This window comes from Cavia porcellus, unplaced genomic scaffold, assembly GCF_034190915.1.
Source record: "Cavia porcellus strain 051 isolate PalLab524CR breed Dunkin Hartley unplaced genomic scaffold, mCavPor4.1 scaffold_16, whole genome shotgun sequence".
NCBI classification, from domain to species: domain Eukaryota; kingdom Metazoa; phylum Chordata; class Mammalia; order Rodentia; family Caviidae; genus Cavia; species Cavia porcellus.
This window is the reverse complement of record NW_026947499.1, coordinates 52,658,672-52,670,413: the sequence shown is the minus strand read 5'-3', so window position 1 is coordinate 52,670,413 and position 11,742 is coordinate 52,658,672. Positions and strand designations below refer to the sequence as shown.

Below are 11,742 nucleotides of genomic sequence, written 5' to 3'. Positions count from 1 at the left end.
ATTGGCCCCCAGGAAATGACCTAAGCTATAGATAAGGCCACCAAATCTTGTCTGTGTGTCACAGAACTGAATGGTCCAGTTGGAGAAGAGCCTCCAGCACCTTGGATGATTGTGTCAAGTGCCCTGGCCTGGGTGTATGTGCAGCTCAGAAGGAAAACACATGGTGGTGTTTTAGGTACGGGGGCTCAGAGGTCCACCAGGGCAGGGCTCTACCTGGAATGTGACTCACTAGAGTCAGTCTCCAGGGACCCTGTGCAGTGTGCATCCCTTTGACTTCTATCAGTTGAGATTGGTGCTTCTTTTTCTGCTGCAGTGACTTTCCTCATGGTGTCTGTCACATGGCTCCCACCAGAGCCATGCTAGCCATAAGACATCCCTCCAAAACTCCAGACTCCGAATACTAGCACAACGTAAAACAAATCCACATGGCCTTCCACATTTTTGAACTGAGACCGTACATTACCAATTTGTTTTGAAGATTATGTTGTTCATACTATAACTGTTTTTAAGTGACAGTAAAATGTACACGGTGAAACACATTCACTTAACAACTATAAATGGGTGCATTTGAACAAGTATCTACACCTGCATCTGCCATCAGTGCCCATGGACGAGTCTTGTCGGTTCTCAGACATCCTACACATGGTTTCTGTCATGTTTACACTTTGTGTAAGGACTCTTTCCACATGGGTCAGGGATCTCATCCTGGCAATGGCTTTAATATGTTCATGAAAGACCTATTATGAGGTGTCAGTCTCTGTCAAGATGCTACTGGGTGTGGAGTTGGTGGCTGGCACAGGTGGATTTGCTTACACGGATATCATCAAGAGGGTTGTTGGGTGGTCACCTGGGTTGGGGGCTGAGCTATGATGCCAGTGTCCAGGGCCTGAAAAGCCCTTAATGCAGCCTGACCAAGCTAGGCTGGACTCGACTCGACCCCTCTTGACTCAGCTAGGTTCATTCCACTTGTAGGGCTCTGCTTCACTCTCTTTGGTCCCAGCGTTCGGCTCCAACCCGGAGGCTTGGTCTTGCTGTTTGGCCTACTTGCATCTCTGTGATCGGTTCTTCTCGGTTCGGCTCGGCTGGGCTCGGCCCTTTGGCTCGGCTCCTCTCGGTTCGGGCGGGCTCGGCTCGGCTCGGCTCGGCTCGGCCCGGCCTAGGGGGCGGGCAGGCAGCGCCGCTGGAAGTGACGCGACGAGGGCGGGGCTGTCCAGAGTAGCCGCCACGGTCGCCGCCGCCTGGGCCGGGAAGCGATGTAGGAGCCGCCAGGCCGTTCCCCGCCCTGCCCGGCCGGAGCCCAGCGGGCCGCCACCACTGCCGCCATGAAGAAGCAATTCAATCGCATGAAGCAGCTGGCCAACCAGACCGTGGGCAGGCTAGTGCGCGGGCGGGCCTCGGGGGTCGCGCCCAGGGCGGGGGGCGGGACGGCTTCTCAGGCAGGAGGGGAGCCTGCGAACCCTTGCCGCGGCCCCACCCGAGCCCACCGGGGCCCCGGGCTGCGCCGCGCAGCGGCCTGGCGGGACCGCGGCAGCCCCAAGTCCCCGCTGTCGCTTTTTGGGGTCCCTGCGGCGCTTTGTCCCTGGCAGCATTGCCCCCCGGGTCTAGGTCGGTCTTATATGCTTTTCTCTGGGGTGAGCCAACCCAGGTTCATTGTCGGTACAAACACAGGGTCCCTTTGGTCCCTAACGCCGTGCAAGCATGAGGCTTTGGGAACGACTTTCCAGCCCTTCCCCGGTGACCTGCATTGGGAAGCCTTCCTGTAATTGTGCGCTGGCCCTAATGAACTGACCAGTGGAGTCTGCTTAACGAAGTAGAGAACTCCCTTTGAGGGAACTGAGAAGTGGGCTGATAGGAACTTGACTGCTGCTGCAAGTTCTTGACATTTAGAAATTAGGAGTCGGACGAAAAGATGTTGGAGACTCTTTGCGCCAATGAAAAACTAGTCTTTCCCATGTTGGAAGGGAAGACGAGTTCTTCTCCGTGTTGCCTTGGTATTGTTTTAATGCTCGACAGGAAATATCGATTTTTAAATGGAAGATTGTAGGTGTTGAACAGTAATGATTTGTGGTTTGAGAGCTTCTGTAGGTAATTGTCATGTGCTGTGTTATCTGGAGCAAATATTTCAAGGTCTTGCAGGGCAGATAGCTGTGCTGGACCAATTTACTGTTTATTCTCTAGAGATGTGAATTTTTCACAGCTCTTGCTTTTTTTTTTTTTTTTTTTTTAAACAGTGAAGGGGAGTTTGGTTTGGTCAAAGCACGTGAAAAGCTTCTTTTTGTGTATGTGTGAAAATACTTTTACTTCCTCTTGAGTTTTCTAAATTTGCCTTTTACGGTGTTTCGTTTCTCTAAGTTTCTTGCTTAGTTCTGTTTTATAATTTAAATTCCCCACCATGTTATGTTAGTATGCATTTTTCCTATTTCCAGAAATAATCTCAACCCTAAAGCTCATATGCCCATTCTTTTCTGTTATTACTGGGAAAATTAAAGTTTAGACATGAATAGTAGTGGGGAGTACTGTTTTAAGCAAGAAATATTATAAGCAAATTATCATCTCTTGATTTCTGTACATCCCATGGAGTTCTCAGCAAGATGCATTGCAGAATTAGAGTTCAGTGAGTTTCAAAGTACATTTATTAAATTGTCATTTCAATCTGTTTTTGCATTGTGTCAGGCAGGCATATTCTTTTTATGCAGAATTCCCTTTTTCTGTCTTGAAAGTTTTTTAGGAGCCCTTTGGTTCCTGCTTCCTCTTAGCTTCCCTTCCCACTGCTACATTCCAGCCATACTTCCCTGCTTTCAATTTCTAGAGTAGGCCGGCGTCTGTACCCTGAATCTCTTGGGTGCTTGTTTCGTCATACCTTCCCCGTAGCCACCCCCAGTCATTTTCAGGTCTCCCTGTGAAGTTCTCTGCTTCTGAAACATCCCTGATGTTCCAGTATAGAATGGATGATATGTGGAATTGTGGACATTGCCTACTTTTCTATAATCAAATTGTGACTTTCCTTGCCTGTGTTCTCCATTAGATTCCATACCCCGGGATTCCTTGGTTCTCAGGGTCTTTTGTGGTTACTCTCACATGGCAGATGATCAACCAATGTAATTCATTCCTGGATTGTAGTTCTTTTTAAATAGATTATCTGATGGTTTGGGCCCAAGCATGGGAAAATGTGAACAGGATAAAGTGGTGATTCACACTGGTGCTGTAATTCTGGGCCTAACCTTTGACTCTGTTTGAAAATCTTTATTGCCAGATGCCATGGAAGCTGCAACTATTACAGAGCTATTAAGGGTGTGGCAGTTGTGCATCCAAAGTCAGAACATCTGTTTTTATTGGGGAACCTGTGACTTTCTTGTTGTTCATTTCCTAGATATTTCTGTACTTTTTTCTGCTTAAGTAATCATAAAGGACTGGAAAGACAAAACAGAAGCAATCTAGAATTGTGGAAGCAGAAGGGTGGTGGGCGCCAGAAGTAGAATTCTGGGTATATTTGGCTCAAGATGAAAGCTTGAATTCCTGTGACTTGGCTGGAGAAAGTTATAGATAGGCGTGGCATAGCTACTGTGTGTTGGTTTGTCAGTTTATAGAGTTCTAGGTCTCTTTGCAGGGGATTCCGCAGGATAGAGACTTTGTGAGTAACTCTACTGTGGAGTGCCATGGGACCAACCCATGGAAAATTAGTAATCCCTGGAAAGAGCACATTCGAATGATGCAATTTGTTTTCAGTGGGTGGATGAATCTCTGAAAAAATGGGCAAGGTGCATGAGGTGGTCTTATGATGTGAATGCCACAAAGAAAAGAAATAAGATGGTTCATTTGTCTTCCCATCTTGTTGAGTCATACATTTCAACTGATGCAGTGATTGTTGAGCCCATACTGTGTGCCACTGTGCACGGTATTTCAGAATCAAAGGTGAATAGGACGCCGTTTCTGCCCTGAAGGTGCTCAGTAGATATGTAGAGGAGATAGGCAAGCCAAAAACAATAATGATGTCCATGAGGTAAATGTGCTTATAGAGTGATGACTAGTGCACAGAGGAAGGCCTGCAGTAACTGTTACTGGCTAGAGGGAGGTGAATAACACAAGTTTCTCATAGGAGAAGATATAAGCTGAGCCTTTTGATTTTCTTTTGTTTTTATACACTTTCAGATTTTTCTTTAAAGATTAGGTCTCAACGAGTGTGATGGCATTCTCCTGAAATTGCAGCGTTTGGGAGCTGAGGCAGGAGGATTGCTGCAGGTTCAAGGCCATCCTGGGCTACATAGCGAGTTCAAGGCCAGTCTCTACCACATGGATAGCAAGACTCTATCTCCAAAGATAGGCGGCAGGAAGAGGACACAAAGATGAGATCTCTTTTGGTTGTATGAAAACCCAATTCAAGATATTTGAGCAAAAAGAGGAATTCATTTACTCATTATGTGAGAAGGGTTCAGGATGGCTTTATATTTGGCTGAATCCAGGGGTTCTACTCTTTAGGCAGCCTGTGTGTCATGTTGGTTCTGTATCAATGTCATGTTCCGCGCCCCCGCCCCCCATTGTTCTCTGGACTGGTCCCAGAAGGAAAGAATACTTTGTGACTGTGGCCAGAGTCCCAGGATTGGCTGTCAATCTTTCTGGGTCACATGCCTTTTCCAGGAAGTGGAGTAGCATCAGCTCCACCCAAGCTATGTGGACTGAGTGGAGGAGTACAACTTCCCAGGTTAAACTGGGTGCTGATCAGGCAACCAAGAAACAGGCTATTGTGCTTTTTTTCACAGTTATGTTGCAAAGAGAAAAAGATGTTCTGATTCTTGAAAACTTTTTGATGCAGATAATCCAGTGAACACAAGACAGTGCTTTTGGGGAGGTGTTTCTTTGAATAAAAGAAGGAATATGCTGGGATGCAGGGCTTGAAGTTATGAGATACAAGTGTCAAGAAGGAGAGAAATTTGAGGGACATAACTGGAAAGGAGAAGTCCCTAGCTCTGGGAAGGAGTGCCACATTGGCTGTTTATTTCAGCAGAGATTAAAGTTTCTTCTAGAACCAGAGAGTTGCTTTCAGGTAAGTTACGATTGTAAAGGCAAATGCCTAGAGGGCCAGACCACTCAGTGTGGCCTGACCTCCCAAGTTTTCAAGGAAAGTCTGAATTGTGGATTTCAACAAATATTAGATGACTTTTTTTTTTTTGGTACCAGGAATTTCACTTTTGTTAGGCAGGCCACTGAGCTATATCCTCAGCCCTGGATGACTTTTAATTCAACTTAGACAACCAACCATGACTTTCAGATACTTTGAGGCCTGATGTGGTCATTGATTGTCAACCACTTACCTAAAATAAACAGTTACCTTGAAATAAACAGTTATTATTATTACTATTATTATTCTATTTTGACCTTCTTAACCGTGGTATTACTACATTCTCAGCTCTTTGGATTTGCTGACAAGCTCATCTTTTTACTGAAATCTGTAAGAGATCTGGTAATAATCATCAATGTTTCTATAATGTATTAAACAATCTGGGCTGGTTCTTACCTATAGGCCATTATTATGTCTACTATATAAAGAAGGAAGGACTTGGCCAAGTTTGTACAACTACTATGTGGTTGAAACAAGGACATGGATGCAAAGCCTTCTGACTCTCATGGCTTTTGTGACCAAGAACTGGGCTGCCTTTCACCAGGCAAGGCTTAATGTTGCTGACTGTTTATCAAACGTCTTTTGTGCTTATTAAGTTGCTGGGCTATGTACTCTGCAACAGCACCTCTCGGAAGTGTATTATTTATTGCTGATTTAATGAGGAAGAAGCCAGAGATCAAAAAGGATGTGGAGCTTGTAAATGACAGATAAGTGCATCCAGACTCAAGTTTTTGATTCTGAAGCAGCTATAAATCATTCATCTGGAGACTATCATGATAAACCCCTTCTTTGAGTTTTAGAAACTTTCATCAAATCCTGGAGGCTGTGAATTGGGTGTTAACAGGACTGTATTCCAACTACCATCAGCCCGAGTTGGTTTTTTCCCCAGGAGACCTTGTGCAGTGATGCTGAACCTTTCAGAGCTTTCAGTGTTATAAACAACTTGCTGTGGCACATGTTTCATAGGCTTACCACCCATGGTCTAAGATAGATAGATAATTTTCTTTTCATCCCTTGGCCTTGCCTGATCTCTTGGAGAGCTAATGACCATTTCTATAGTGGAGGACTCGCCAGTTTATAGGATAGTCCTATTCATTACTAGAAGCTCAGATTTTCACATTGAGTCCAAACATGTGACTGTGGATCTCAGAGTAGACCTTTCCATGAAACAGTCCATCCTGTCTCTGACCATCGCAGGAGACATACTCTTTCATTGCCAGCATTAACATTTTGCATCCCTCATCTACACCACTGTTTCTTGTCCACACCTTCATTTCACTTTGCCTTTTTCCTAGGTGTGCTCTGAATAGGGTCTCTGAGAAAGGCCAGGTAAGCTGTCCTTTGCTTCAAGACAACTGAATTCCATTCAGCTTTTGCAGATTGCAGGGGTGGAAAAGTCTCATTTGTAGCTGCTTCTCAGTCTGATCTTCCATGACCTTGTTGTGTGGTTCGTGAAATCTGGTGAAATCTAGACTATCAGAAAGGTTATTTACAGGTGAGTGAAAATCTGTCCTTTGGGGAGGAAAATGAACAGTGGATTGTGGTACAGCAGTGTCTTCATTTGTGCAGGCAGCTTGCTGTGCTGTCATCCAATTTCCTCATGGCAGCAGTTCTCAGGGTATCTGAGGGGACTCCCTAGAGTGTACCATGAAAGCAGAGGGCCTGGGCTTGGTATAGTGCACAGAGGGCACTGTGCACTTTGGTCAAACCACAGTTGTTTGTATATATTGTTCCACTTCTATTTCTTAAAAGTAGATAGATGCCTTAGCAGTTAATCAACTGCAAACCCATTTAAACATACTTTTATATTCCCATCTGCTTTGTGTCTGTTTTCTTACTTCTTACACCAACTGTATTTAAAAAGTACAACAGACCCATAGTCTTGTATCTGAAACCCTTGAGGTTTTTTAGATGAGTTGCAGCATTCTCTAGGTTTTTGAAAAGTAATATACATATATACTGGTGTTACATGATATCTCCAGCCAGGTCTGGAGTAGCGCCTCATACCCCAGCATACTATTATTTCTATATCAAAATGTACAAATGTACTTACACCGGATGGATGCATAGGGATTATATATAGCTTCATATCAACCCCAGTCAAGTGTTGCCAAATGAGGTCCAAGAATCTTGTGTTCTTTCAGAGTTTTTTTGGATTACAAAATGTTAGATAGGGATTGTGGGCCTGTTACACTTTTAGTAAGGTACCTACTGAACATACCTATGAATTTTTTTTTTTTAATTTTCAATGTTTCTTATTCCCCAAAGGTTAAAAAACCACAATTCTGTTGTATAGGCAGATAAATAGGTAAGTCAAGTGGGAGGTGGGTGAAAGACAGTGGAAAGGATGGGGATCATGGTGAACTGTTGAGTAGACTTGTTTATTTAAGGGGTGAGCTGCTGTTCTGCCCTAGCTAATTGTTGCCTTGCTGAATGTGGGTGCAGTTTAGTCCTGTCTCTCCATTTTTAGTGATGTTCCACAATGCAGATTTTCATGTAAAGGGTCTTGAGGTATATAAATGTTGGCAATTAAAAAGAAAAAATCCCACCGTGTAGCCCAAAGAAAACCTATCTGTAAGTTTTATCTGGCCTTGGGTTGTCTGCTTTGACCTCTAGCTTAGAGACTAATGCTTGTGGTATGAAAAGTGGTTAGGGGTGTTGCTGATTAACTGCGGCTACAGATGGGAACAGCTAATTTGTTTTACCGTTATTTGTCATTCCTTATGTGCTTGCTCTGCTTTTGTATATAAAGTACTTTGTAATACAAAACAGTAAAAAGTTCATAGGTAGACCAATTCTGGTAGCACATGCTTATAATCCCAGCACTTAGAGGAGGCTGAGGCAGGAGGATCATTGCAAGTTTGAGACCAGCCGGGGCTGCAAAGTGAACTCAAGGCCAGCCTGAACTGCATAGCGAGACTGTGTTTCAAAAAGACCAAGAAAAAAAAAAAGTTGACAGGCATTTTATTTTAGAACTACCTTACTTTTTAGCCAGTAGGGAAATTTTGATACTTTAAAGTTTATTTACCTTGCAAAAGGGATCTAAATCCCCATTTTAAAATACAGTAGACGCTTAAAAAAATTGCTTTTTGACCCAGGGCCTTCATACTGAACTGTATGTACCCCAGCACTTTTTAAAATTTTGCTGATTGCTAAGGCCTGTCTTACTTTCCATCTTCCTACCTCAGGCTCCCGGAGTGCTGGGATTTTGGTAGTGCACCATCATGCTGGATAATTGCACTTTACTGCATTAGTTGCTTCCTCTTGTTTATCTCCCATTTTTCTTTTCCTCTTTCTTTCTTGTTTTTGTCCTTTTTCTTCTCATCTGCTGTCCTTATCAGAGGTGTCTTTTGGTCTTTCTCCTAGTCAATTTGATCTCTTTTAATGTCTCATTAGCCTTTCTCAGTATCCTTCTACATGATTCAATCAAATACATGTTTAATGAGCTAAACTCATAAACTTGAGCCCAAATAGGCCCTCAGATTAATACAAATATTTATATAAATAAGTGTTCAGGAATGCATGGCAGTTCTTCCAGCTACCTGTCACCTGTCAATGTGGACATTTATAAAGTAATCAGCGTGTACTTCCTGAAGTTATTGAATACTTGCAGATGCATGGGCAGCAGTGGCTGCTTGAACTCAAGCCAAACTGTACCTTAAGGAAAGACAGAAATATTTATCTGTTTAAATTTTAAATAGAATAAAACAAAACAAAACAGAACAAAGCAGAGAAAAACAATGCAAATAGCACAGGATTTCAGAACAACACAGCAGGAAATCAACAGTGGCTACATGTCTCTTGTTTTCTTCTGAGCTAAACCTCAGGGAGGTGTCTCATACCTTCACACACAATAAGTTAATACAAATCAAAATAGTGTAAAAGCAATCAAAACAAAAGAATGAGAGCCTTAAAGGCTTTCAAGATCAGACACTAGAAAATCAATAATGGCTACCATGTCTCTTGTTTTCTTCAAAATAGATATCCATACTTTCATACATATTGAAATCAAATCATTGGAAACAGACTAAAACCAATCAAAACCAAGAATAAAACCATTATTGGACTTTGAACAAAATGGTAGGAAATCATCAGTGGCTACTATGTCTCATTTTCTTCAGTGTAGTTGTTCATATTATCACATATACTAAAATCAATTTTTGTAAAACTCTTTAGGTGAAGTTCTAGGCATATATAAACTTATACATGCACACCTATCCTTTCTGTATTAGAAGGAAAAACAAAACAACCAATAAATAACTATAAGAGCCCAAAACAATAATAATGTAAGCTTTCAAAACAAGATGGTAGGAACATAACAAATTTTGTTGTTTTGCATAGTTATCTTCAAAAGTCTCACTCGAAGTACCAGATAAAAAGACAGAAGTATTTCTACATCACTAGCTAATGTGAGTTCTAGGATCAAGGGAACGTTGGTGAAGTTCTGGGGTTTCTACTTGTGCTGGGGTCATCTCGGGCTTCTCCAGATAACACCTGAGCTACGGTAATAACAGTGAGGTGAAAATTAGCAGGTGATAGAGAATTTCAATAGGGCAGAAATAGTCTTAGGAGAAACATAACATAAAAATACCTTTTATTTTAATTTTTTTGTTAGTGAATCTGATAAAACAAGCATTATCAGATTCTTGGCAGTGAACAACTTTGCAACTCCTTCATTTTCAAATCAGTTGAAAAGAGTGTAGCTGTTCATAGATGCATTTATTCTTAAGCCCAGAGTAGCTGTGGAATTTAAATTCACAGTCCCTGGATGCATTTCCATCCAATAGGTGTAACTTGGTGCTTTCAGGCTTTTAAAATCTTTAGGATCACCATTCTCTAGTTTTCGTTACCCAGTGTTAGTTCATGACCATCTTTTCACCCAAATAGACAATTTTGTTGAAAATGTATTATATTGTGCCTCACAGTGGAACTTTAAACTTATATATCTTCTCCTGAAATTACGTTAATACTCTGCTTTTGTGGGATTTTGTTTTGTTTGTTTTTTGAGACAGTCTCACTATGTAGTTGAGGCTGTCCTTGAACTCATTGTGTAGCCCAGGCTGGCCTCGAACTCATTGGGATTGCCCTTTCTCAGCCTGCTGAGTGCTGGGGTTACAGGTGTGTTCCACCATGTGTGGCTAAAAGAATATAATTCTTTTATCTACCTCTGAATTGTTGGACTGCTTCTTTTCTTCCATTGCTTTATGACTTTGGGTATGTGATGTATGTGAGCATTAGTGCTACACTGTTTTAATCTTTTATTTATTTATTTGTACCAGGAATTGAACTCAGGGTCTCATGCTTGCCAGGCAGGTGCTTTGCCACTGAGCTACATCCCTGACCTTTATAATTTATTTTGTGATAAAAATAAATTTGGTACTTCCTGTCACCTTCAAGTTATCTTTCTCAGTTTTTTCCCCCTATTTTTGTCTAAAGATGAATATCGTCATTGCTTTTTTTTAGTTTCTAAAAAACTCTCAAGATTCCAATTGGTTTGAGTCATTAAAATAACCTGTTGAGTACCTGGTCTGGGTTAGGTGCAATGATACAAAGATAAATGAAACTCATGCATTTATGACCTGCTACATCAGGGAGCTAAACCTCAGGGAGAATTAACAGACACTGTGAGATTTTCTTAGGGAGATGGTGAGATTCATTATGCTCACAGAAGAAGCATAATACTTTTCTGTATTTTCTAGTTAATATTGATTAAAGGACCTTTTTATTTTAATCCATTAATGTGGGTTGTATTGATGTTCTGTATATACTTTAATTCCTTTAGTTAATTAGTTAGAACTGTTCATTTTATTATCTATTTAGCTCATCTAAGTTGATAATATTATCTGTTTTGTTTCTATACCCCACCCCACCAGGGATTAATCTCAGGGTCTTTTTCTTGAGCTACATCTCTAGTCTTTTTTATTTTTTGAGACAGGGTTGTGCTGAATTACCCAGACGGGGTTTGAATTTGTGATCCTTCTGCCTCAGCCGTCAAAAGTGCTAGGATTACAGGTGTACACCATCTTCTTGTGGTTTATTTGTTTGGTTTTTTTAAGACAGAATCTCATTATATTGTCCAAGTTGGTCTTGTCCTCCTGGGCATAAATGATCATCCTGCCTTAGCTTTCTAGATGGTTGGGGCTATAGGAGCCCACTTTGGCATTTGACAGGCTTTAGCCTAGTATTTCTTGATTTTTTAAAATTTATTTTTATTTATTTATTTATTGGTATTGGGAATCAAACTCAGGATCTCATGCTTGCCAGCAGGCACTTATGCCGCTGAGCTATATCCCCAGCCCTAGCACAGTGTTTCTTGTAATGATTTCTTTTTGGTGCATTATTTGTTTGTTAAACTCTATAGCAATGTATTGTTTAACTGTAGTGATATCGTGTAAAGGGCATATGAATCTACCTCTATTGAGCGTTTCAGAAACATGATAAGGAATACTTAAATACACTAAAATACAAGTGCCATAATGTGATAGTTTCTAGAGCAATTTTGCAAGTGTCTTTCCCCACTTTTGTACTATAAGCCTTGTAGTGTGTCTAATACTTAAACTTTTATGTGTCTTAGTAATTAGGTTGGTGAGGATTTTAAATGTAGGATGCTGAATTTGCATAGATGG

At 41.5% G+C, this 11,742-nt stretch overlaps 1 protein-coding gene across 6 annotated transcripts in view; it reads left to right on the top strand.

Moving 5' to 3' along the window:
- Positions 1-1,199: 1,199 nt before the first annotated feature.
- Arhgap17 (Rho GTPase activating protein 17) overlaps positions 1,200-11,742 on the top strand; it is an 87,036-nt gene continuing 76,493 nt past the window's right edge. For 5 of the 6 annotated variants that reach the window (XR_001198889.3, XM_063226691.1, XM_013141770.3 and 2 more), the window contains exon 1: positions 1,200-1,375. Coding sequence is in view for 5 of the 6 variants with exons in the window: in XM_063226691.1 (XP_063082761.1) it covers positions 1,323-1,375 (53 nt within the window). In the remaining variant the exon portion in view is untranslated. The remainder of the gene's footprint in view (positions 1,376-11,742) is intronic. The other variant, XM_013141773.3, reaches the window with a different exon arrangement.